The sequence below is a fragment of the Astyanax mexicanus genome, chromosome 9 (genome assembly GCF_023375975.1).
Source record: "Astyanax mexicanus isolate ESR-SI-001 chromosome 9, AstMex3_surface, whole genome shotgun sequence".
NCBI lineage: Eukaryota > Metazoa > Chordata > Actinopteri > Characiformes > Acestrorhamphidae > Astyanax > Astyanax mexicanus.
In genome coordinates, this window is record NC_064416.1 from 35900261 (window position 1) to 35927479 (window position 27219).

General features: G+C 38.4%; 1 protein-coding gene and 1 long non-coding RNA gene across 4 annotated transcripts in view; both read right to left on the reverse strand.

Moving 5' to 3' along the window:
• Positions 1–27219, reverse strand: part of LOC125804584 (uncharacterized) — a 432046-nt gene that overhangs the window by 82687 nt on the left and 322140 nt on the right. The gene's annotated exons all lie outside the window — the stretch shown is intronic.
• The window catches only part of kcnab1a (potassium voltage-gated channel subfamily A regulatory beta subunit 1a), a 253238-nt gene that overhangs the window by 82687 nt on the left and 143332 nt on the right, over positions 1–27219 (reverse strand). For all 3 annotated transcript variants that reach the window (XM_049483592.1, XM_049483591.1, XM_007232085.4), the window contains one exon: positions 5773–5816. In XM_049483592.1, coding sequence (XP_049339549.1) covers positions 5773–5816 — 44 coding nt within the window. The remainder of the gene's footprint in view (positions 1–5772; positions 5817–27219) is intronic.

Here is a 27219-nt window from a genome sequence, read left to right on the forward strand (position 1 = left end):
TATAACAACCAAAAAAAAGGTTTTAGCAAAAGCTGGACTTTATGAGAGGGCAATGGTGCTCCTCCAGTTACCTCCTCCAGTTTCACAGCTTTCCATGTATGACAATGTACTGTATGTGATTAATATACTCTGAAACATAATGCCTTAAAATATAATATGATATAATTATATATATTTATATTTTCTAACTGTAGAACTGTAGAAATTAGGCTACAATTTAAAATCTTTGGCAAAATGTATATTTTCTAATGAAACACTTCAGTGGAAGGATAATTTCTAATGATCCATTCATCATGACATTTTGTACATATGTAAAGAAAAACGGCCAGTTTACATTAGTACATCAAAAAGCTGTTTCGGGGGCGCCGAGTGGTCCATCGGTCTAAAGCGCTTCCACTATGAGAGGGTGGTCGCAGGTTGGAACCCCCGCTCATGCAGCTTTGTCATCAAGCTGCCGACGTTCAGAGGGAGCACAATTGGCTCTGCTCCCTCCGGGTGGGTAGATGGCGTTCTCTCCTCACATCACTCCTAGGGTGATGTCCACAGCACAGGGCATCTGTGAGCTGATGTATCAGAACTGAGTCGCCGTGCTTTTCTCCGAGTGCGCTGTGATGCTACTCGGTAATGCTGCATCAGCAGCAGTTCGAAAAGAAGCGGTGGCTGACTTCACATGTATCGGAGGAAGCATGTGTTAGTCTTCACCCTCCTGGTGTGTTGGGGCATCACTAGTGATAGGGGGAGTCCTAGTGAGTGGGTTGGGTAATTGGCCGTGTAAATTGGGGAGAAAAAGGGAAAAATTTGAAATAAAATTACTTTGGCCTCTTTCCCTTATTAAAATCAAATATGAATAGCAGCCCATTAAATAACTGTCATGTAAATCAAATCACTTTTCTGTGGTAGTATTGTGGGTATTGTGGGTAGAGAGGTTGATTCTGTGTGTTGTGTTGTTGTTGTTATACACCGGACCCCGGGCTCCTTCATCACTCTCCCCTGCTCTCTGAAGTAAATGCACCCATTACAAGCAAAAGAACAAAAGCTCAGTCAGCTCAGGTCACGCAAGAACACACAGTCACACACACACACACACACACACACACACACACACAGATTTGTTGTGTGCTTTACCCAAAATGGGGTCAGTGAAGAGAAATCTGCTTTATGTAGTTTTGTTACCTTAAATGTTTAGCTTTGTAATCCTGCTGATGCTCCACTAACTGCATAGCACCCTTCATACACAGTGTATATACGGAAGTCAATGAAATTGAAACACCTGTCATTTTAGTGTGGGAGGTTTCATGGCTAAATTGGAGCAATCTGGTGGCCAATCTTCATTAATTGCACATTGCACCAGCAAGAGCAGAGTGTGTAATTAGCAGGGTAAGAGCACAGTTTTGCTCAAAATATTGCAATGCACACAACATTATGGGTGACATACCAGAGTTCAAAAGTGGACAAATTGTTGGTGCACCTCTTGCTGACGCATCTGTGACCAAGACAACAAGTCTTTGTGATGTATCAAGAGCCACGGTATCCAGGGTAATGTCAGCATACCACCAAGAAGGACGAACCACATCCAACAGGATTAACTGTGGACGCTGTGAGAGGAAGTATCCAAAAAACATAAAACCACGGCTGCCCAAATCACGGCAGAATTCAATGTGCACCTCAACTCTCCTGTTTTCACCAGAACTGTCCGTCGGGACAATAAATTATTGTGCGCTAAAAGCAGGTGCTTTAGTTTCATTGTCCAACCCCTGTATTTAAAGCGCTTAAATAGAGATAATAGTGTCTGTATCCTTGCTACTTTAGGCTCAGCACATTGCTAACTGCACTATGTAACTCTGGTGCAGTGGGCGCATCTCTTGTGAGAGAAAATTAGGTTGTATAGTTCTTTCACTTCAAGAGATGTTTCTCTGTTTCTCTTATCTTGTCCAGAAATGCATGTGTAAAGTGTCTCAAAGCAAATCTTGGATTCCTGACTGTTGGAGGAGCCTAGAAGCAAAAAAATACCAATTCTAGTATAATGCTGCCCTTGCTGTGCTGTTTCTATTCGTACTATCTTTATGATAATACATAAAGATATGTAAACTTTGAAGAAACAACTTGTCTTTACTAGTGCTACAATTCCTGATGCAAGTCGCAGATTACTTTGCAATGAGATGCAGGGCAAACTCTGCAGATTTAGTAAATGTTTGAACTGTATAGATATTAATATATTCGTTTAAAAAAGCAAACAATGTTAGCATGAACCAAATGATTAAACAAATCCTACTGTGGGCACAGGTTTAAAAAAGTTTACAGCAAGTTTAATCCAGATTTACTACAGATATGAAGCACACACACACACACACACACACACACAGACACACAAAACACAGCCAAACACTCCCAACAGTTATGCTGCAATAGTGGAGCAGTCTTTGCAGGCAGCTGTAGAATACTCCTGCGCTCCGTCTGCCATTAATAATATCTGAAAGAGCAGGTGTGTGTGTGTGTGTGTGTGTGTGTGTGTGTGTGTGTGTGTTCCCTGCTTTACAAACCTCTGAAAAATTACAAAAAGATAAAGAGACAAAAAAAAAAACAAAACAAACAAAACAACCAATCGGTTGCAAACACACACCAAAGCTTTGTGTGTATGTGTGTGTGTATGTGTGTGTGTGTGTGTGTGTGCCTGCAGGATCGAGGCTTTGAGTGATGGAACTTTAAGACAGGTTATTACACAGAGACTGAATAAAACAAGTCTCACAAAACCCTGCGCAGCGTAAACACACAGTCAACAAGAGAGAAACAGAGAGAGAGAAAGAGAGAGAGAGAGAGAAACAGAGAGAGAAAGAGAGAGAGGGAGAAACAGAGAGAGAGAGAGAGAGAGAGAGAGAGAGAAAGAGAAACAGAGAGAGAGAGAGACTTGACTACTTTACACACAATCCTATACAATTGTTTGTATGGATTGTTTTATGTTGAGTTGGAACATGAGCTGAAGCCCTGTCTACTCCTACCTTGACAATTTCCCTTCCTTTTTCTTTTTTTTTAAATGTTCACACACATATAAAAACACTGCAGCATTTGCACCAACAAGCCACATGTAGTAGGGATGCATGGTGATATCAGAATTATATCGGTATTGGCAGATAATTATTTTTTTTTATAGAATCATCTGCATCGATATGGTCAATATTTTAACCCTCCTGTTATGTTCTGGCTCAAATTGAGCCGTTTTAAAGTTTGAAGATCTAGGAAAAATAGTTTAAAGTATTTTTTTTAGTATGAAACTTCTTCTGCTTGCCTTAATTAGAGTAATCAACATATAATATGAAAATGACTCATCTCACATATTTGCAACCACCCCCTGCAAAAACTAAAACTAAAACAACATTGCAATGTTATGTTTTAATGTTATGTAAAACTACTGTTTTATATGTTGGTTTTTAAAAGTAATAAATTAGTGGAACATTAAAAAAAGGTTGAACATGTATTTTTTTTTTATAAAAAAAGTGAATTATCCTAATTAAACCATTACCTGTTATAGGTAAGGAACACTACTGCACTAAATATTGATTATATTGATAATAATTAGCAATGGAGTTAGCAATGATTATATTCACACTGCTTGTTAGGATTTTTTTCAGATATCTTTTGCATAATTAAACATGCGACAGGTCAATATGACCCGGGAACACCATTGCTGGTTCTGACCAATGAACATGGGTTAAACCAATACTTGCTGACGTCTTTATTGTATGTTTGAAAAAGATCAAGCGACACTGACTGCACTACAACAATAGGCCAACACTGGTTGCACTACTTTAAAATTCATTGATTTAAATATATATATATATATATATATATATATATATATATATATATATATATATATATATATATATATATATATATATATATAATGTAATATCAGATATCGGCCCAGAATTCCTACATCGGTGCATCCATACTAAGTTGTGTACTACAGGTCTGCTCCGGTCTGCTTTTTTAAACCTGCTCCTGCTGCTCCTGCTTGTTTTAGTTCCGTTAGTGCCTGCTCTCTCGCTTTTTTTAAATCCCACGCCCTCCTGCGACATATTCATTACTGTTGCTCACGCCCGCAGTCCTAATAAAAATGTAAACTAATTAAATTTTATTAATAAAATAAAATTTGTATTTGTACTTATGTATTTATTAAAACAGCAGTACAGCGCTGGATAAAGCTGTCCCATTTCTCACCACAGTCTGAAACACATGCCGTCAAGTGAACTGGAGATGCTGAAATTGTCCCATTGCTGTGAGCATATCGGTCCATCCTCCGCTTTGATATTTATCAGTAATATCTTGAAGGTTTTTTTGTTGCTTGCATTCGCTCTTAACTTGAAACTGCGTCTTTTTTCTTTGCAGCTTTACTTAAGAGCCAATCGTGAGTCTGTTATACTCATAAGGTTTGTTTTAGAATTACATTTCTTTGAGTTATTGTCAGTGTTAAATGCACTGATCAAAATTTAAGCAAGTAATAATTATAATGCAATTCAATGCATTATTATTATTATTATTATTTTTATTACTTATTACTGATAGTTTTTTTTCTTTTGTTCTTTATGCAAGGAAATCATTGCATGATTGATATCTATACTTCTATACTATTTATTAATTTGCAGGATTTTTCTACATGTAAAGGTGGTCATACATTCTGTCCCGCACCAGAAAATATTCTGACAGGTCCTATGAGTCCCACAGGACTCCCGTGGGAGTGCAGACCTCTATTGTGTACTATCAAAAAATGAGTACAGATTCCAAATCTAAACAGAGCTTTATATATAATAAAAGAACACTATTCACATTTATTAATTTGTTATATATATATATACATTTTTAATATGACTATGCTCTATTAGTATACACTCTAAAAAGTGATTCTGTGTTTTAGTCAGTGGAAACTAATTATTATTAAGTGGAGTGCACTTATCGGCCAGTATAACTCAATAAAATGAGTTCAGAGAACTTCAACCTGAAAACTTAAAAATGTTGGTTGAACCAATGAAAAAATGTGATTTGAACCAACTTTTAGTCACTACCTGTGTCAATGCTCTTTCTAGAGTGTTGGTTCATGCAGCTTTCCTATAGGCTCCTAGCAACATATATCTGCATATTGGGTGTGGCCTCTTCCTTACTTACCATCTTTGTGTTGTCTGTTGCCCAAAGCTACCTTATCCTAGGCGTGCAATATTATAATATAATATAATAAAACTTTTTAGAGTGTAAATGTGTAATATTAGATATCGGCACTCAACACACACCAATGAGAAGAGGCAGCCAATCAGGCACAACATATTCATAACTGGAATGACCGTCAACCTGGAGGACTGAGGAGTTGACCCAACACAGAGTGCCAATGGGGAGTCCCCAGTGGAAACCCATGCAGATACAGGTAGAACATTGAAACTCCACCCAGATAGGGACTTGAACCCAGGACCCCGAACCCCAGAGTTGGGAGGCGAACGTGCAAACCACTGAGCCACGTTTAATGGTGGATTAAGTGGGATGCCAGATGCAAAATATTGGAGGTATTTGGTGCAGCCAGAAACATCTATGCATTCTGACATCAGCATTTTCGTAAAAATCAGGTTTCCCCATCCACACAAAAACCCTGAAAACAGAGCTTTCATATACAGCATTATCCACCTCAGAGAGAATTTTTTAAAAGCTCTGTTTTCTAACGATCTAAAATGTCTTTTTTTGTGAACATAGATAAAAAAACTAATATACTGTTGAATATATTTTACTCACCAAGGCCTAGACAAGATACTCTCAATCCAGACTTCCCAAGATTCCTAAAGAAAGAGAGAAGAAAGAAAAAGTCAATATGTTTTAGAATAAATTAGAATACACATTTTTCATAAAACTAGACTTTAATAATATACCAAGCATTGGGAACTGTACCTTAATCTGTCATGTTTACAAGGTAGTCTATTTAGACAGGAATTACACTATATGGAACCCATATGTCATCCATCAGGAAGCAAGAATAGCATTGAAAACTTACTAAAAGTTACTTTATTTCAGTTATTCAGTTCAAAATGTGAAACTCATATATTATATAGGTGTATTACACACATAGTGATCTATTTTAAGCGTTTATTTATTTTACTGTTGGTGATTATGGCTTTCAGCCAACGAAAACCTAAAAAAATCAGTGTCTCAGAAAGACCAAAGCTCTCTTAACCATCGCTGATTGTGGAAACTTCACACTAGACCTCAAGCAGTTTGGACTGTGTGTCTCCACTCTTCCTCCAGACTCTGCTCCCTTGATTTACAAATAAAATGTAAAATGTACTTTATGATCAGTGATGGTTTGGAGAGTCATATCATCTGCTGGTGTTGGTCCACTGTGTTATATCAAGATCTTACAGCACTTCATGCTTCCCTCTGCTGACAACTTGACAACTTATGGTGATTTCATGGGTTGGATTTCATTTTCCAGCAGGACTTGGCACACTGCCCACACTGCCAAAATTACCAATTACCAATCTTATAAAATATTCTAATTTTCTGAGACACTGATTTTGGGTTTTCATTAGCTGTAAGCGATTATAATCATCTATAATACAAGAAATAAATGTTAAAAATAGATCCTTCTGTGTGTAATGCATCTATATAATACTGTATGTGAGTTTCACATTAATTATGAATTACTGGAATAAAGTAGCTTTTCAGTGATATTCAAATTTCAATTTAAATGCGCTAGTAGAAGAGAACGGAAAGGGAGGAAAAGAACGTTGGTTGACCATTTTGCTTGGGGTCCTAAAATGCCTCAAAACTACCCGGTCAGCGCTTTTGTCACTAAAGCAAAAATAGTGACAGTAATTGTCTAATATTGAAGAGTTCGCTGGACAGTAACTAAAACTGGATAAACTCTTTAAAAAATAACTTTTAATACCCTTTTAATAATTTAAGCATTTAACAATAAATGAAAAGGTTTGACAACACTTTTCTCTATATAGTGTACTTCTATAAACAATTTATATTAGAGATTTATGTCCAAACTGTACTGAGATCAGTGTTGATTAAACATGATTTTACAGTGGCTTAGATTTGCCTTAACTGACTGATTGAACCACACAAGCTCACACACACACACACACTGTAAGCCCGGAAAAGTTGAATTTACTTAAACAATTTGAGGAAACCGGTTGCCTTTAAAAAAGTTAAGTAATGGGTAATGAAAACTTAAGTCAGCATAAATTAAAACATCAAATTATTACAACTAAAGGGGAAGCTGATTTAACTTTTTTTAATTTTTTTATACTGTAAGACCGGATAATTTGAGTTTACTTAACTTTTTTAAGACAGCCAATTTGCTCAAATGTTTGTGTTGAATTTACTTGAAAAATTTGAGGAAAAACGGTTGCCTTACAAAAGTTAAGCAATGGGATGAAAACTTGAGTTAGCATAATTTAAAACATCAAGTTATTACAACTAAAAGGGAAGTTGATTTATTTCTATGGTAGCCCAGGGGGAATCACTACACACTGATGGTGAGTGTTAGTCAGAAACTGTTGGACACACCCAGTATGCAAATAGATTGTGACAGAAGCAAATGGAAAAGAAGCTGTTAATGGCAACCGACTAAGCTCAGTTGATATAAGTTGGTTCAACTCAAAGATCTCAGTTTGAATAGTACAGTATATGTGCCCACAAATATTCAGCTAACTCAAAATAGTTGAGTATTGTTTAGAAATATCCAATTTTAGGTGAAACAGACTTAAATCATTTGAGTTCAAACGACGTATGGGTTTACAGTGCACACTTGTTTCTCTGCTTCATTCCTTAAATAATTGTACGCAACACAAAGAGACACGATCCATTTACTCAAAGCTGTTACTGTAAGTTACTATAATCCAGCAAACACAGTGAACACAGTTCACATTACTGCCCTTTACTGTTTTAAACACAGCGCCGCAACACATTCTCCAGCAATCGTGAGTTATTAGCAGAAACAGTGCACTGGTAAGCTGTCAGTGGGGTTTATTTAGCTGTGATGTATTAGTGTTAAAAGTGGAGCAGCTTCTGTAGCGAGGAGAGCAGCCCGCAGGAAGAGCTGACTACAACAAACTGCTGACCGAGAGAAACAGAGTTACAGTACCGGAGAGAGAGGTCTGCAGTAACTATATAAACCCCATTGCTACTAGCAGCACAAATCAGTTCTTCTATATCGAGGTCAGAGTGAAGAGAGAACACACAAACAGAGAATGAGCAAGCACAGCTTTATATAAAACAAGTTTTATATAAAGTTTATAGAACAGGTTCCCACACAGGGATTAAGCCCAGTGTTGGACTACCTAGCAGTGCACATGATTCTTTAACTTTTGTAGATGTTTCTACAAAAAACTTGCATGTATTAGAGCTAAGTGCTTGGGAGATAGCTGGTTCGAATCCTGGTCATGCAGCTTGCTCTGAGAGAGCACAATTGGCCTTGCTCTCTCTAAACCTTTCTTTTAGTAACCTTTACTTAATTGCTGCATACAATATTACCTAATTAGTAAACCAAAAAAACAAAATATCATATGCCATCCATGTGTTGAGACAGTGAGATTATGTAAATATTTGAATTTTTAGTTTAACTAAAATTATATTTAAGTAATATCATATAAATAAAGTAATGGTAATTAGGTAAAAAAAAACAACGAACTGACATCATATAGGGGTTGGACAATGTAACTGAAACACCTGTCATTTTAGTGTGGGAGGTTTCATGGCTAAATTGGAGCAGCCTGGTGGTCAATCTTCATTATTGCACATTGCACCAGTAAGAGCAGAGTGTGAAGGTTCAATTAGCAGGGTAAGAGCACAAAATATTGCAATGCACACAACATTATGGGTGACATACCAGAGTTCAAAAGAGGACAAATTGTTGGTGCACGTCTTGCTGGAACATCTGTGACCAAGACAGCAAGTCTTTGTGATGCATCAAGAGCCACGGTGTCCAGGGTAATGTCAGCACACCACCAAGAAGGACCAACTAAATGCAAAAGGATTAACTGTGGACACTGTAAGAGGAAGCTGACTGAAAGGGATGTCCAGGTGCTAACCCGGATTGTATCCAAAAAACATAAAACCACGGTTGATCAAATCACGGCAGAATTCAATGTGCACCTCAACTCTCCTGTTTCCACCAGAACTGTCCGTCTGGACAATAAATTAATATTGTGGTCTAAATCCAGGTGTTTCAGTTTCATTGTCTAACCCCTATACATCTGTCCTATATAAGCCAATCGGTGTAAAGTATAGAAAGACTTCTAAGCTCACTTAGGTGATGATGACAGAGTGTAGTGAAGTCCTTTACTGTGCTGAGTCACTTATCTGCAGTATGAAACCCAAAATAGCCAGACTAAATGTACCATATACAATATAATACACATATGAACCTTGCTTTAGACTCTGGTTCAGACTTTTAGATGTGAAAACGCTCTAAGAGTGCGATCAGTAGCGACACTGGCTTCTACTATAAAAACCTGTAAAATTCTGCAAACCTTGTACTGACATTCAGAGAACGAGCTGGATGAAAGAAGCGAGTTTGGTGGAAATGAGGAGGGAGCGTGAGATTTGACAGGAAAGCAAATTTATCTCAGCTCTCGCTCTGACATTTCTGCTGTAAACAGTCAGCAGTGTGTGTGTGTGTGTGTGTGTGTGTGTGTCTGGTTAGGGTGGGTGTGAGTGCCTTAGTATGCAGTTCTGTATTCCATTTGACATAATTTGGGGAGAAAACAATCTCCATACAGAGACAGAGCGAGAGAGAGAGAGAGAGAGAGAGAGAGAGAGAGAGAGAGAGAGAGAGCGAAAGAGGTGGAGGGATTGAGAGGAAAAATAAAACAGATTAAATCAAAGCACAGATAAGGAAGAAGACGGGAACAAACACAACAGGACAGACAAGGACGCCCAAAACGAAGGAGAGAGGATTCACATGGAGAATGAGGATGAGACAGAGGATACTGAATAAATTCCACTCAGGTAGAACCAACTATAGATGAATAAAAAAAAAACTGACTTGTTCCAAACATAGTCCTAACTAATTCCCAGGGTAGAGGAACAGCCTCATTTATCATACATAATGAATAAATAAATAGAACTATCTGTGAAGATAAACACAACGCGCCTATTTTATTGCGTTTGCAGCATTTTCTAAACTAGTCTCTGGGATTACTCTCTAAGGGAGATCTTACACTGTAATGGATATTTAAGGACACTGTCTGAATCATTAAATTAAAAGTTGAAAGTGTCTAAATTCTCTTGTGTTTCGAGCACTACATAGTAAACTAAATGGTTCATGGCCAACCTATACAGTGCAGTATACAGTATAATTCTAATGAGACAGCAGGGATCCAATTTGGTCATAGTCATGTGACCAAGGCTCATGCTGGTGCAAATTGCCCTACATATTTCTAAATTGTAATAATAAAAATGGATATTTAAAAGACATTTTCTGACTGGTGTCACTAAATCATTTAAAACTCCTAATCTCTAACAACCTTTATATAGCCTTTCTCTGTTTTAGCTGATTTTTTTTTTTTTTATGATAAATGTTTTTGGTTATTTTTATTTTTATTTATTTTTTTTAGGTATCTTATTTAATGATTTTGGTATAATATTGGTATCTTTTTTACCTTTGCTTTTTCATTCTTTTCATTATTTTTTTCATTGATTTTGTATATTTTATTATTTAATATGTTAAGTTGGTTTTATTTATACATCTGTTGTTGCCTTTTGATTTCACATTTTTATTACTTTTGAGTTTCTTACCTATGATTTTAGGATTCCTCCTCTTACTTTTTTATTTGTATCTTATTAGTTTTATATCTTATTTTATAATATATATATATATATTTCTTATTAAAATGCTGGATCTTTTTATCTTGACAATCCCTATTGCACCAGGAGTGGCATAAAGTTATCCAAAAGCAGTGTGGTGGAGGAGAACATGATGCCAAGATGCATGAAAACTGTGATTAAAAACCAGGGTTATTCCACCAAATATTGATTTCTGAACTCTTAAAACTTTATGAATATGAACTTGTTTTTTTTTTTGCATTATTTGAGGTCTGGAAGCTCTGCCTCTTTTTTTGTTATTTTAGCCATTTCTCATTTTTTGCAAATAAATGACAATAATTTTATTTGGAATTTGGGAGAAATGTTGTCTGTAGTTTATAGAATAAAACAACAATATTCATTTTACTCAAACATAAACCTGTAAATAGAAAAATCAGAGAAACTGATTCAGAAACTGACGTGATCTCTTATTTTTTTTTACAGAGCTGTATATATCTACACAGACATGACTAACTATAGACACTGGCCCAGAATTCCAATATTGGAGTTGAGTGTAAAAATGGGGTTAAACCCCGGATTTATTTGGACAGTTAAAGTCTCAGTGATGGTGAGAATGTGTGGATGGGTAAAATCCCCAGAGAGAGGCAGAATCCCTGCAGTGTAACTAACCTCCTGCGTCAAACCCTCGCCTCACAGAGACACAGCAGCATGAAAACCTCATCACAGCACACCGGTTTACCTCAGGTTACCTCTCCAGGGAGAGAGAGAGAGAGAGAGAGAGAGGTGGATGGAGGGTGCGAAGGTGCTTTTATGTTTTGTGGAAAAGCACTTTATTTTTTTTTTATAATTTTTCTAAGCAGAAGGAAACGTGACCGAAACAAAAGTGTGTGTGTGTGTGTGTGTGTGTGTGTGTGTGAAAAAAATGCCCCAATTAAAGAAAAACAGCTGGAATGGAACACCGCCATTTTTTCCCTTTATTTTTACAGTTAATAACCAGAAATGGTATGAAATCCAGTATTCATAATTTGCAGTTAACTGCCAAATTATATATTGCCATATTATTATATTTTAAACGTACATAGAAGAAAAGGTTTACAAAGCCTTTGTCTGTAGTAAAGCAATGCTGGAACAGATGGAGTTACTGCATTCTGTGATGCAGTATTTACACACAGTCTTACACTTACACTTACACCAGTCTTACACACTGCTTTTGGATAACTTTATGCCTTTACTCCTGGTGCAAACATTCAGGCAGTTCAGTTTGGTTTGATGGCTTGTGATCATCCATTGTCCTCTTGATTATATTCCAGAGGATTTCAATTTGGGAAAAAATCAAAGAATTCATCATTTTTAAGTGATCTTTTATTAATCTTCTTTCCAGAGCTATAGGTTCCTTAGCTTCCATGGGATCTGGCTGAACTCATGGGACACGATTCTAGTTCCAAGTCCTACAGAGTAATTGCAAAGACATTCCTAGAGCACACATTGTGGTGAAACACTTTTAGTGTATATAGAGAATATAAAACTTGCCTTCTTAGCAGTTTTCATACAAACTTTCTATTAATAAGAACAGCCTTCTCACCACAGCAGCTCCATCCTGCCCTCCTGTTTCTCATAATCTCACACTCTCCACTAAAGATCTGACTCAGGATACCTCCTCCGGCTCCCAGCCTGCCGGAGCGCCGCAGGACGTCCCCTTTCTGTAAGCATTTAATGAGGGTGAGAGTGGGGCCTGCTGGGCCTGCAGGGGTGCGACGTCTCTGCTCTGTTGGTGGTGTTTTAGTGACGCTGCATGGAGGAGATCGATACCTTCTGGCAGTCCGGCCGAACTTCAGCATCCACCCCATCTGTCAGTCCACATTGGCCCATGCCACCCACATGACTTGTGGCAGCACAGACAGACTTTGGACATGGACACATGATTCTGGACATGCTTTACTTTACAGTTTAAAAGTGTGGATTCACTTTAGTGATTAATGACTACCCAACTAAAAAAAGTGTATATAGAATATTGTAAGGGCCCTCTAGGTTGTCTATAATAATGATAATCACTGAGCTTCAAATCAATAATCAGATCAACCAAGACTGATCTGAAACACAAGGACCACATTACCACAGTACTTCCTTTAACTAGTGGGGCATACTTACAGCCCCACCATAGCCACTGATTCGAACTGATTGCCCAGCTGTACCATCCCACTAGAGAGAGTGTTGTGACACATTTTGGTCAGCTTGGATTTTTCCTATGGACCAGACCAAATGAGACCAAACCAGACCAGAGTAAATTATACCAGACCAGATCAGACTAGACCACACTAAATAAAATGAAATGAAACAAAACCAGACCAAATGAAACTAAAATAAACTAAAGACCTTACAAGGAAAAAATAAACTAAACTAAACCTGGCCAGGCCAGACCAGACTGGACCAGACCAAAATAGACCAGACCAGGCCAACCTAAGCTAGGCTAGACTAGACCAGACTAGACCAGACCAGACCAGACCAAACCATACTAGACCAGACTTGAATAGAATAGACCACACCAGGCCAGACCGGGCCAAGGCAGGGCAGGTCAGACCAGACCAGATTAAACTAGAAAAGACTAGATCAGACCAGGCCAGGCCAAACCAGACTAGACCAGACCAGACTTGAATAGACCAAACTAAACCAGAGTAGATTAGACCAGAACAGACTAGAATAGAATAGACCAGACCAGGCCAGATCAGACTTAACCAGACCAGACCGGAATAGACTATACCAAAACAGACTTGATGATTTATGCAAACATCATTGGTAAATATAGTAACAATTAGTATATATATAGTAATGTTACTCTGAACTATTAAATTGGCATAGGTGAACACATTGGTGTCCATGACTAAATTAAGTTATTAATTAAACTAAATTAAAGCGTTTTTTTTTTTTTTTGTGCAATCTTAAACAGTATGAGATACACTGATCTAGGTGGTAAATGATCAATATGTTTCTGTAGCTGCAAGGCTAGACACTGGAAAAAACTCCTCTATTAACTTTATCATAAATATAGTCTCTCAGTTTGTATTCTTTTTAGGAATTTAAGGAACAGATATATGGATCTTCTTACACACACTCCATACATCTTACCCAGCTTTAACAGCAACAGGTAGCGCTCTATCTGCTCAGTATAACCAACCACTCGTACACAAGGTCCCACTCAGTGCTCAGCCTCAGGCTCGCTGGAGGCCATCAATTTTCAGACCAAGGCGAAAGCAGTAATGTGTTAAAGTGCTGAGTACATCAGAACTTCACTTTCAAATGGCAATTACTCTCAAACGCTGCACTGGACTCGCTGATACCCTTCAAGTCTAAGTCTAGTCTGACTGAAGTGGCAGTCATATTAAAGAAATAAAGACGCTGCAGTAAAAGCCATTAAAGCAAATCCTCATTTAGCAGAAAAGATCCGCCATATTTATCATTCGCTTTATTCATCATGAGCTGTCAGCAGGATATTACAGCTACGGCGCTTTAACAGAGTCTGGAATAATCTTTTCATAGCCTTTTGGCTGCTGAAGCACAGTGATGATTATAGAATGTGTGTTTAAGCTCCAGGTGCAGCAGATGTGTGTGTGTAAGTGTATGTGTGTGTGTGTTGGCAGGACATGTTGTAGAGGGTTTGTGAGGGTAGTGCACCTGAGCCCTCCTGAATCTAGGTTATGGTGTTAATCACAGAGCAAAAACATCCCCATTTGTGGAGCGAGGGGTCCTTACTGAAGGCCTTCACTTCATTTATTATAGGGCTGCCAACAATAATGCATTAACACATGCAGTTCATCTAGAATCTTTAATGTGTTAATCAGTTTTAACGCAAATTAATCGCATGACAAAATTGATAGAGCCTGGTGACACATTAGCAGTTTTATATATAGCAATATAAAACAACAATGCTTACTGCTACTGAATTTAGAAGGTAGATTATATTTTATTTATGCTGAAGTTTATGCTCTCTTTCTCTTTCTCCTTTTCTGTCTCTCTCTTACACATAGTATAGTCACACACACACACACCCACACACACACACACACACACACACACAGCCAATGGAACGTTTTCTCTTTTTAAGCTCTTAAGTGTGTGGAATATGGAGCTACACTAGAGTTTTTTTTCTACATTAAAACCCTCAGTTAAACTCTACCAAACCAGGCCATACCATACTTTATTAAACAAACCAAAATCAGACCATACAAGGCCAAACTAGAATAGACAAGATGAGACGAGATGAGACCAGACCAATCGAAAAGAAACAAAATCAGACCAGACCAGACCAGAACAGAAAAGACCAGATGAAACGAAGCCAGACCAGACCAGATCAAACTTTCACACTAGCTTTCATTTTTTCCAGTTGGATTCTCCATTAAATCCTTCAGTTAAACTCTACCAAACCAGGTCAGACAATACCAAATGAAACAAAACAAACACATAAACACACACAGCTGATTGCAAGCTTTTTCTTAAGGGCCGTATCTTACACACTTCACAAGGTGCATGGTAATGCTCATTGCTATCTTGCACCTCACCAACAGCCTATTTTTACACTTTGCACAAGTTTCTGGCGTATTGCTATCTTGGTGGCAGAAAACACAGGTGCGCCTCTGACTGATTGCGTGTGTACACCCCCGCTCCTTGTTTTCATTCAGTGGAGCATGTGTGCATGTGACGCAGGCAGAAGGCATTTACACTTTTTATCACTACATGGACAAAAGTATTGGGATTGGGTTTATTCATGGTTTTGTTAAGTTTGTCTGGCTTTTGTTGGAGTAACTGTCCTCAGGGTCACCACTCCATCTCTGCTATATACCCATCTACCCCATGACTGTTAACGATCGAGAGAGAAGAGCGAGCGAGCGAGAGAGAGAGACAGAGAGAGACAGAGACACAGAGAAAGAGAGAGAAAGAGAGAGAGAGAGAAAGAAAGAAAGAAAGAAAGAAAGAAAGAGAGACAGAGAGAAAGAGAGAGAGAGACAGAGAGAAAAAGAGAGAGAGACAGAGAGAACGAGAGAGAGAGAAAGAGTCCTAATCTTCTGGCAATACTTTTCTAAAAAGACTAGGCAAACTGTGTGTGTGTGTGTGTGTGTGAATTTAAAGCAGTTCATTTGTATTACATTATGTGAGTGTTTTGAACAGCTATGTGAGCATGGGATTTTAAAAATGTGTGTGTGTGTGTGTGTGTGTGTGTGTGTGTGTTTGTGTGTGAGGGGGCAGAGGCTGTATCATTTTGAGGATCAGTGGCGCTTCACACACTCAACACACTCGACAAGAGAAAAGTAATTAGAACAAGCACACATGAATACACACACACACACACCCCACACACACAGTCATAACAGCAAAACACACAGGAGGAGAGAGAGGGAGAGTGTGTGTGAGTGAGGGAGGAAGGTGAAGGCGAGGGATGAAAAATAAGAGCGAGAGACACTGAGAGATAGAGAGAGAGAGAGAGATTAGTTCCATTCTAACAGAATACTGATGAAGCGAGGGAGACCCCATCTGTGTCGTCATACTCCACTCACACACACACACACACACACACACACCTCCCCACGTCCTCCTCGGCTCCAGCGTGTGGGTGACTGTGTGAGCCGCAGTGAGCTGTGGGCACGGTGGGCTGTGATGGGCTGCGATTAATTAATTGATGCCCAGCACTAATTAGAGTAAGAAAGCAGCTCGTGAAGCGATTACCCACGAGAACTCGTTAAGAGGTGCAGAAACAGCGGCAAGCCGAGCACAAACTGGACATCTGCTCCTCCACACACGCCTCATCCTCCACCCAGAGACACACACACACTGACGGAGGAGTGATAGTGATTACATCCCACCGCCAAACACCATCAAGAGAATCAAGAGAAGACCAGAGCTATAATAAATATATTATAATAGTGTGATATGTTTGATTTGTGTTATATAATCGAATGAGTGTCATTACATAATTAGTTATCTAAAGTAATGTGCTTAAAAGTTTTCATACTCTCCTAATCATGAAAGACAGGGTCATATTTTAGACAGGGTAATGGCTGATCTAATTTAATGGAAAGATATATCATAGAAACTCTCAGTCATACATGAAGTTACATAGGAAATGAATGCGGGTCATTTTTGACCCATGTTGCCCATTTGAGGAGTAGTGATACAAAAAGGGATTTTATTCAAAAAGTAAGAAAGGTAAAAGTTAAATAATGATGTGCTATGATTAAAAACAAGTTAATTGAGGAATACCTTAAATTCTGAATGGCTGATTTAATTTATTGGTAAGATATATTATAGAAACTCTCAGCCATACATGAAGTTACATAGAAAATGAATGCGGGTCATTTTTGACCCATGTTGTGCATTAGAGGGGTAGTGATACAAAAAGAGCTTTTATTCAAAAAGTAAGAAAGGTAAAAATAAAATAAGGATGCACTATAATTAAAAACAATTTGAGTGAGGAATACCTTCCATTCTGAATGGCTGATCTAATTTAATGGAAAGATATATCATAGAAACTCTCAGCCATACATGAAGTTACATAGAAAATGAATGTGGGTAATTTGTGACCCTTGTGTGCATTAAAGGGGTAGTGATACAAAATGGGCTTTTATTTAAAAAGTAAGAAAGGTAAAAGTTTAATAATGATGTATTATGAATTAAAACACGTTTTTTGAGCAATACCTTAAATTCTGAATGGCTGATTTAATTTACTGGTAAGATATATGATAGAACCTCTCAGTCATACATGAAGTTACATAGAAAATAATTGTGGGTCAATTTTCACCCATGTTGCGCATTAGAGGGGTAGTGATACAAAAAGGGCTTATAAAAATAAAAAAGGATGCACTATAATAAAAAAGAAGTCAATTGAGTAATACCTTGGATAATGAATGACTAAATTAATTTATTGCAAAGATATAGAAAATTAAAACTCAGACGGGTCACTTTTGAACCATGTTGCGCATCAAAGGGTTAAGACTAGTCTTAATCTATGTTTTCTTTTCAATGAAGAATCTCCATTCAAAACGATCTGTAGTCCAAGACTAGACTTAATTTATGTCCTGTGTTCTTTCTCTAAGTGTTTTTTTTATTAATAGAATTAGGGTTAAGATAAAATAAGATTTAAAAAAATGTGTGTTTGTATGCAGCTTCTTGACCGGACATATGATTTCCGCATAGCAACAAGTTTGTGCAGAATTTTCTCCCCATAAAAAATGAATGAGGTACAACAGTTTTGGCACTGCAACCACCTGGGACACCATAAGAACTGTCTAAAAAATTCCCCAAGGCCTAGAAATATCAACCACTTAGCAGCATCCTAGCAACCTCTAAGAAATCATTTAGCAGTACCATGTCAAGTAGTTAACACCTGGGATACCCCAGTAACTATGAGTTAATTTTCTTCTACATGCTCCTAGCGGCCACAGAGATGCTTTCTAATAATGAAATCAAATAGGATACTTTACAGAATTTTTGTTGACACTGTTTTCCGGAGCAATTTAGAAGGTTATTCCTATTACAGAGGAGCAATAGTGTAGAGTTAGGTGTCTTGCCCAAGGACTCTTATTGGTGTACCACAGCATCCAGTCACCCAGACTGGGAATTGAACCCCAGTAGTTCACTGGAAGGGCGTTATCCACTGCCCACTGTCACACCAACCACAAAACACTAAAGTACACCAAATATACCTAACGGGATTTGAACCCAGACTATCAAGTTGCAAGTCCAATCACTACCTCACTGCACCACTCTATACACACTCTACATTCTTTCCTTATAAAATTATTTGATAAAAAAAAAAAACATCGCTGACTTGCTGTGAAATGTTGGGTCTGCTATGGAGCAATTAGTAGTGAAGGTTTTTAGTTTTACGTCCTTTGTCATGCTGTAAATTGTGTTTTACCCTTGAGATCTTGAAATGTATGGAGATACAGTATGTTCCACAATTCCAAGTGTGTTGCTTCAATGATACTAAAGCAGAAAAGGAGAAAAGACACTCTGTACTGAGTCACAGTTAAACGGACGAGTGAGCATCACTCTGAAGGCATTCTTTAATTCTTTAAGGTTGTAGAGACTCTTTATTGGCACTTTCAGACGATTTTAAATGCAAGATAACTCTCAAATAGTGTTTTTTTTTACAGTTAACGACCATAAATCTAAAAAGAGATGCTGAAGAAGTCTGAATTCAGATCTTCCCTGTATACAAGCTCAATACATTACTTCGGCATACGTTTTAAAGCTTTACAATACAGAATTAAATTCACAAATGCCACTTTCCTATTATTTCCCACGCCCTTGAACTGAAATGGAAAGAAAGGGGGGGGGGGGGGTTGGCAAACTCAGAGGTTTTGGGCAGTTGTTCGAGGCAGCTTTGCTGAAGCCCCCCCACACAAAGAGATACAGGAAGAAAAGAAAAGGAAAAAGAAAGACAGAGGACGATGGGGAGGAGGTGGGTGATAAGTTGCGCTTTACTGTGCAAAACAGAAGCCTTCGGTTAACCATGTCTATTAGTGCTGTGAACTTCTCTGGGCTTCACCATCACACAGTGGAAGCATGTATTTTGGTCAGACAGATCAGTATTCCAGACCTGTGGACAGATTCTCCCACCTGAGATGTGGATTTCTGCAGCTCCTCCAGAGTGACCATGGTTCTCTGTTTGTGGTTGTAAGGAGTTTGGTGACGAAATGTGAAAAAGTTTACTGTAATAAAGTGGTCGAAAAATTAGATATCTTAGAGGGTCTGTGATTACCAGAGTTGCTCAATTCCTGATATAAATAAAGCCAGAGCAATCTAACTACATTGCCTCAGCACTCCAAACAGTCTAGTAAGTTTGAACCCCATGTGTACAGACATTAAAGATCGGTTACATTTTTAATTTTATTTTATTGAGCATGTGGGAGAAATCAGTGAAATTGACAAACCGTTCTAAACCCAGCCAAAGAAAAAAAAGGAGAGAGAAAAAAAAGGAGAGAGAGAGACATAGAGATAGAGAAGTTCATGTACAGAAGCATTGGTTCCATTTCATCACTTCTTTTGTGAAGCAGGAAAAAAAAGCATCACCTCAAGCCGGGCAAACAGACAGAGATCAATCCGGGTGTGAAAGGCCAGCAGCCCACTTTCATCCGTACAGAATGGATGTGTGTAATAGAAACGGTCACCTGCTGCCCCCCGGGACCGAGACCACAGTCCCTGAAAGGCCTATTAAAGGCATATTGCAACATTTTTTTAATAGCAGGTGTGAAAAAAATCAATGGCCCGCTGGGACAGGAACACAGGGAACGCTTGAGTCGGCAGCGTTCACAGCCGTTCCCTATAGAGAGCAACAATTTGGCCCTATTCTGACTGGCTTTCACCCAATAGAGCTAAAGTACTGAAGAACTAACTGCCAGCTCAGCCCAGGAAAGTAGACTCATTTTAAATGTGTCATTCTAACACATTTAAGTACCGTTTTACAGAGGGAATATATGAGTATCTGGCATGGTTGGGATGTTGTGTGGCCCAGGGCCACAAGGCCACACAAAAAGGCAGTGTGTGTGTGTGTGTGTGTGTGTGTGTGTGTGTATCAGAGTGGGAGTTAAAACCATCTACGACGAATCGTCTACATACAGTGCCTTGCAAAAGTATTCGGCCCCCTTGAACCTTTCAGGCTTCAAACATAAAGATATGAAATTGTCATTTTTTGCTCAGAATCAACAACAAGCGGGAAACAATTGTAAAGTGGAGCGAAATTTATTGGATATTTTGGACAGAGATTAACCTTCCAACAAGACAATGATCCAAAACATAAAGCAAAATCTACAATGAAACGGTTCACAAATAAATGTATCCAGGTGTTAGAATGGCCGAATCAAAGTCCAGACCTGAATCTGATTGAGAATCTGTGAAAAGAGCTGAAAACTGCTGTTCACAAACCGACGCTCTCCATCCATTCTCACTGAGCTCCAGCTGTTTTGCAAGGAAGAATGGGCAAAAATTTCAGTCTCACCATGTGCAAAACTGATAGAGACATACAACGACCCAAGCGACTTGCAGCAGTAATCGCAGGAAAAGGTGGCGCTACAAAGTATTAACGCAAGGTGGGATGAATAATATTGCACGCCCCACTTTTCAGTTTTTTTATTTTAAAAAATAAGTTTAAAATATCCAATAAATTTCATTCCACTTCACGATTGTGTTCTACTTGTTGTTGATTCTTCACAAAAAATTAAAATTTCATATCTTTATATTTCAAGTCTGAAATGTGGCAAAAGGTTGAAAAGTTCAAGGTGGCCTAATACATTTGCAAGACACTGTATCAGGTGACCCTGATGACACGAGTTCGACCCTGTGTGATAAGCGGTGTGTTTACAGTATTTATGTATTTTTTCCTTTCTTCTTGGTTTTACCTGCTTTGAGATCAACTGTTCTGCAACTGGGTTCAACAACCCTCTGAGCTGAAGAGCTACTAGTGTGTAACACATTCATTTTACAAAACTGTTTTTGTTTCGTAATGGCTTGGAAAATATCTGTCCTGCACTACAATATTGATTTTAAAATTAAAGTTTAGGAAAAAAACTATTTTTTATGATATTTAGTCATTATATTTTGACATTTGACATTTATTACAAATACAGTTTGGTTTCTTAGTAAAGTTTCTTTTAAAACATAAAATCCTTTTATTTAAAGCTTCAAAAGAAATCCACAACATGTAGGCATGCAATATTAGGCAAAAACTGTCAAAAATTGAAATGCTTGTCTGTGTTGTGATCAGTTTGCTGCTCTTTGTTACTCCAAAATGACAAAATAAAAAAAAAAATCTAAATTTCTGTAAAAATCCATATTTAATGTTTGGTGATAGTATAAATCGAACACCATCTTAAAAGTATGTTTGGATGCAATTTTTTGATCCTAAAACAAGGGCATTGAGTCTTTGGCTTGTTTCCTTTCTGGGAGTCAAACCCTAATGTATGATGGGAAAAATGGTGTTGTTACCTACAACACTACACCAACGATCATTTAAAGCAACATTATATATAATGCTGCATACTGCACTATGTAACTATTGTGAAGTGAGCAGGTTTTTTATCTCTCAGCTTGTCCAGAAATGCACGTGTAAAGCATGTCCTTTAGAGGTGCCTCAAAGTCCAAATGATGTTTCTCAACTCAGGAGCAAGAGAACCTCACTCTCCATAAGGTTGCTTTCTTTAAAGGAACTTTAAAGAAACTATGTCTATGTCTATGTATATATATGTCTATGTTATTATCAGTACAATGATGGCGGCGCTCGGAGCTGAAGCTAGCCTTATAGGATGTAAACAGTGGTTTTAATAAGCTTCTTGTGCACTTTTTAACTTTTTAAGTTATTAATGTCTTGTTTTAAATGTCAGGGCTCTCCGGATTCTAGCAAGGAGGTGTGGAGCTACTTTGAGCTGGATAACGGTGTAAAAAGCGATTTATCGGGGCAAATCGGGGTGTGCTATTTATCAAAGGTAAGTACTTTTTATCATGTTTTATTACAACAAAATTACATTTTACACTGTTCTCCATTAATGTAGCCAATGTAAAAAGGAAGTGGTAACTTAACTGATATTCAAATTCAGATTTATCTTTAACACAGTGTATTTGGGAGGGCAACACATGTCTGCGGATGCTATCGGAGTATTAATAGCACCCCCTTTTGGAGAATCTTCCGCTGAATAGGGTGCTGTTTCCCCTCCTGGGGTTTCATTTCCACCGCCACATCCTGAGCTGTGCCACTTCCCTCCCCCTGCCATGCCAAGACTCAACAACCTGTGATTACCTCATATCCCCCCCCCCCCTCCACCTTCTGCAGAAGAGCCAGAGGATAATGGCTCGTCCACACACACATATACATACACACACACTGCTCCCACTCAGTAAATATAAGATCTTGACAAGTAAATGCATCTTAATATAGGCAATATCTCTCAGTATCCAGTTATTATAGGTTAATTTTATCAGCTATTATAATAAAATGATACGACACACTCACACTATGTGTCCAAATGTTTGTGCACACCCCTTCTAAAAGAGTGTTCAGCATATTTAAGCTGCTTACATTGCTGTAAAGCTATCCGCTCACCTGCATTGTGTTTGCTGAGGCTTGGCTGCTGCTGATTGGCCATAGAAACCTCTTCTGTAAAGCTCTCTACGCTATACTGTTCTTGAGCTAATCTGAAGACTACACAAAGTTTGGACCTCTGTAGTATTGTATTAACTCTCCAGAAAGTCGGTGACCTTTGCACTCACTGACCCCACTCTTTATGTTGCTTTCATTCCCAGTCACTTCCACTCTGTTATAATCAAAAACGGCATAGTTATCTTGAAAAAGAAAGCTGATTTCTTACATTACTTATCACTTCTTTAAAAAGTTACTTTATTGATTTCTTGATTTTAAAACTACATGTAGATTACAAGGTATTTTATTAGTTACATTGAACAGCTGCTGACAACACCCCCCAAAAACTCTACATAAAAAAACAAGATTGAAGCAAAAATATATCTGTTTTCTTAGGAAATTGACATAAAGTGACTTGGATTAGTAACTTTAAAGAAACACTACATTCTAAACCATATTATTTTCATAATAATAATAATAATAACTGAGATGTGTTCCTTTGAAGTAGTGAAACATACCAGTCCTGCTTAAGATTGTTATAACCTTTCCTAACATAAAAAAATACTTTAAAAAATGCCCTTACAGGCTCAATTGCAAAAATATTGCCCTACCAGGTGACGTCCAACCATTTGTGTCTCACCACTATCAGAGGAAAACTTCTCAGTCCAATCAGCTCTCCCTCCTGCCCCGCCCCTAAACCCATACATCACCCAGTGACCCCCCTAAGTAGTCAGCAAAAATCAGAGGCATTAGTTACCCTTTAACATGATTATGGGATCGGAAAATAGTAACTTGTTAGGTAACACTTTATTTTACAGAACACATATTAGGCGTTTATTCATGTCTTATTATTTGCTCAGTAAAGCCTTAATTAGACATTTGTAAATTATTCATTCACAACTTATTAGGTTTTATTTTGTGCAAGTGTTATTGGTGCGGAAATGATTAATAATGGCTGTATTGGTTTTCATAATGCACAATAAACAGCTATGTTAGCACCCTGTTAAGTAGATTATTAAGCATTAACTATTAGCTAAATCTACATGTTATTAGTGTTTTTATAATTGGCAGCAGTTTGACCTTTGTGAGTTTGTCAAGGTTATGACTGTGCTGGAGTTTATTTAGTTAATATGGGCTTAGTAAAACACTAATATACCAAGATGTGCACCATATTCTAAAGTGAGGTTCAATCAATCACAGACCCCTAATTAAACACCAATAACACTTACACAGAATAAAGCATAATAAGTAGTAAATATACATCATTTACAAATGTCTTATTAAGACTTTATTAAGCAAATAATAAGACATTAATAAGCGCCTAATTTGTGTTTCTTAAAATAAAGTGTTACCACTTGTTAGAATAGAGCAGGGGTTCTCAAACTGTGGTATTGGTGGTACTCCATGCATTCCAAGGTGAAACAGTGGAACTGTGTTCTCTGGAAAAATGCAATAATTCAATACTTTTGGAATGAGATTTGGGGAAGCTGAAAGTCTTGACAGTTTTGTTGTGTAATGCAATCAAATCCTCTAAACAAAGCAACAAAATAAAGCCTTTCCAAGACAGTAGTCTTATTTTCTTTTCTCTCGATCACCTCCGCGTACACACGCCCCCTCCTGCACAATAGACAGAAAGGGTCGCCCAGCAACCTCAGACTGAGAGGAGGAGTGGGCAGAGCGCTGAGGAAGGCGAGCTTGGCCCGGCAGGTCTGTGCAGTTTCTCTCTGCTGGCTCCAGGTGACCCTGCGTGGGCAATGCAGTCTCAGAGAGCGCTGCTGAAACGCTACTCAAACAACCCAGACGCCGCTGGCACCCAGCCCGAGTGAATGGAGGCGCAGGTGGGGGGGGGGGGGGGGCAGTGTGTCAGAACCTGGTTCAGTCATCAGCGGCCAGCAGAATGTGGACAGAGGGCCTGCAGTCGTACAGCTTTCACAGCAGTTTAGAAGCAAATGAGATGCATAATTCAGTGTTTCGTCCACACTGGCAAAATAAAAGCACTTTGAGCATTGGCAAAAAAAACAAAGCATAAGCATACTCAAAGCATGCTCTTTAGGAGAAGAACTACATCAGGAACTGGTGGACAGCAAGTGTAAATCTGTGGTACTGGCATGAAAGCAATTAAAGTTTTTGGAAGTCTTATGTTAAAAATGATGGCAGAAACCATAGACTGTGTATAGCTGGACAGAGCACCGTCTCTCAAAAGTGAAGCCACCACAGGTCGGGCGCCCCCTGCTGTTCGGCTGCAGAAAGCTGTGTAACTCCACCCATCCCCATAGGTTTCAATGGCAAAACAGACAACTTTCAATCACATTTTTTCAAATATACTGTAATTCTACCTCCATTATTTAAATGCAGCAGCTAGTGTAACCTCTGCTTATATTGTCAAATTTTTATATCCCCACATAATTCGTTTTTTTAAAACGCTGTTCAGCTCTATTCAAAACAGGTGTGGTTATTGTAAAAGGGCTGGTTATGGGCTCGGCTCGGCTCTGCAGCCTGTGACCTTGAGGCAGCCCTCAGGGGTGGGGTTATTTAAATGAGTAGGCTGTCTATCCACAGTCTTTCTCCCTCCTCTGGTGGTGTGTTACGGGGGCTATTAACACAAAAGTAACACAATAGTTACTTTACCACTCTATATCATAAAATCCAACATGAAACTTGCATACTTTGACCGGTGACCTGTATTTCTGAGGCTTTTCTTTTACTAGCTACTGGCAGACAACGGAGGCTGAGAAACAGTTTCATATACAGCATCATGTACAACTCAGAGAGACCTATAGTATTTCACAAAGAACAAGAAGAAGTGGATTTTAGCAGAATGGGACCATTAATGATATTATGTGCTAAAGAGAGAGAAATAGGCAAATCCTTTTTCTGAGGAACATCAAACTCAAACCAAAAGTTAGTCAGTTTAAATATTTATTTATAATTTACATCTAAATAAACTTTTGGTTGGAGTTTGATTCTGGCTTTGCGTGAATGAAGGTGATGAATTGGCCACTGGGATCAGAGGCTCCTACAAAATATAAAGTGCTCTGTATATCTTGTTTACACTCTTTTTTGTTGAGAATCAGTCAAAATATATATAAATACATAAGGCACTCCCTGCCCTCCCTCAACTGCTGTGTTGCTTCTTCTTCAAGTAAGAACACAGGCCTCTGTATTTTGAGAGCCTTAAAAAGCACTGAAAGCTGCTACTCAATCTTAGCACTCGCTCAATAGAGATACATCTAATTATAGCATGTTTTGGTACAAAGTGCAAATTTTTCCCACACTTGCACTTTGTGTGTCTGTAAAGATCTACATGGAAAATCCTCAATCAGGTTCTGCCGAGAGTCTTGCTCCCCGTAGCCAAACTCGGCCTTCGGTTTTCTGAGCAGTGTAATAATAATCTTCTGCAATATTAATGGCTTCCCATCGGTCAAGCTCTGAATTAATTTCCGCACTTTGTTGAACGGTCTTCAGGAGGGCAAGCGTTTCCGATGAGCGCTGCACCGGGTAACTGCAGGATCTCTGCAGGATCATTACACACTGTGCAGCACAAAGGCTTCGTCTTAAATGCCTGATGGATGATATGATACTGAGCAGACACAGCTTATCTACTGCTGCTACAGTACAGAGTTTCACAGACCGTGAAGAAGACGACTCAATTGCAGAGATGGGAGCAGAGATGCATGAACCCGGCCAATGAGATCGACTGATGTGGGCACAAGTGGGCACCAGAACTTTTTCTCCATGGTTGCATATGTTGTTCCACATAAGGATTTCAGTCATGGGTTCCAACAGGGTCAGTTAAACATGGTCTGTGTTTGGATAGTATGCTGCACACAAGGCCTAGATTGGACTCATGTATGATTAAGGTGGGTTGTAATAATGGGGTACATTTGGAAAGGCCAACTGGGTAACAATAACCAAACTGAGGACGACTTGTACACTGCCCATCTGTAACCCACCTACCCCACGTTGCACCCATGAGGAGGTTAGCCAGGGATTAGTTGGGTGGTGATCATCCAACACCCTGACCTCAGTGATGCTCCTGTTGCTGAATGCAGTCAAATCCTCACAGCAATGTGCAATGCTCCAAAACAATAGTAGAGAGCCTTTTCCAGACAGTAGAGACAGTTACTCCAACAAAAGCAGAATACATCTATTTAATACCCTTAGTTTTAAAAGAAAAACAATGGAATGAGCAGATGTACAGTGGTGCTAGAAAGTTTGTTAACTCTAAAGAATTTTCTATATTTCTGCATAAATATGACCTAAAAGTAGATTAAGAGATCCCAGTTAAC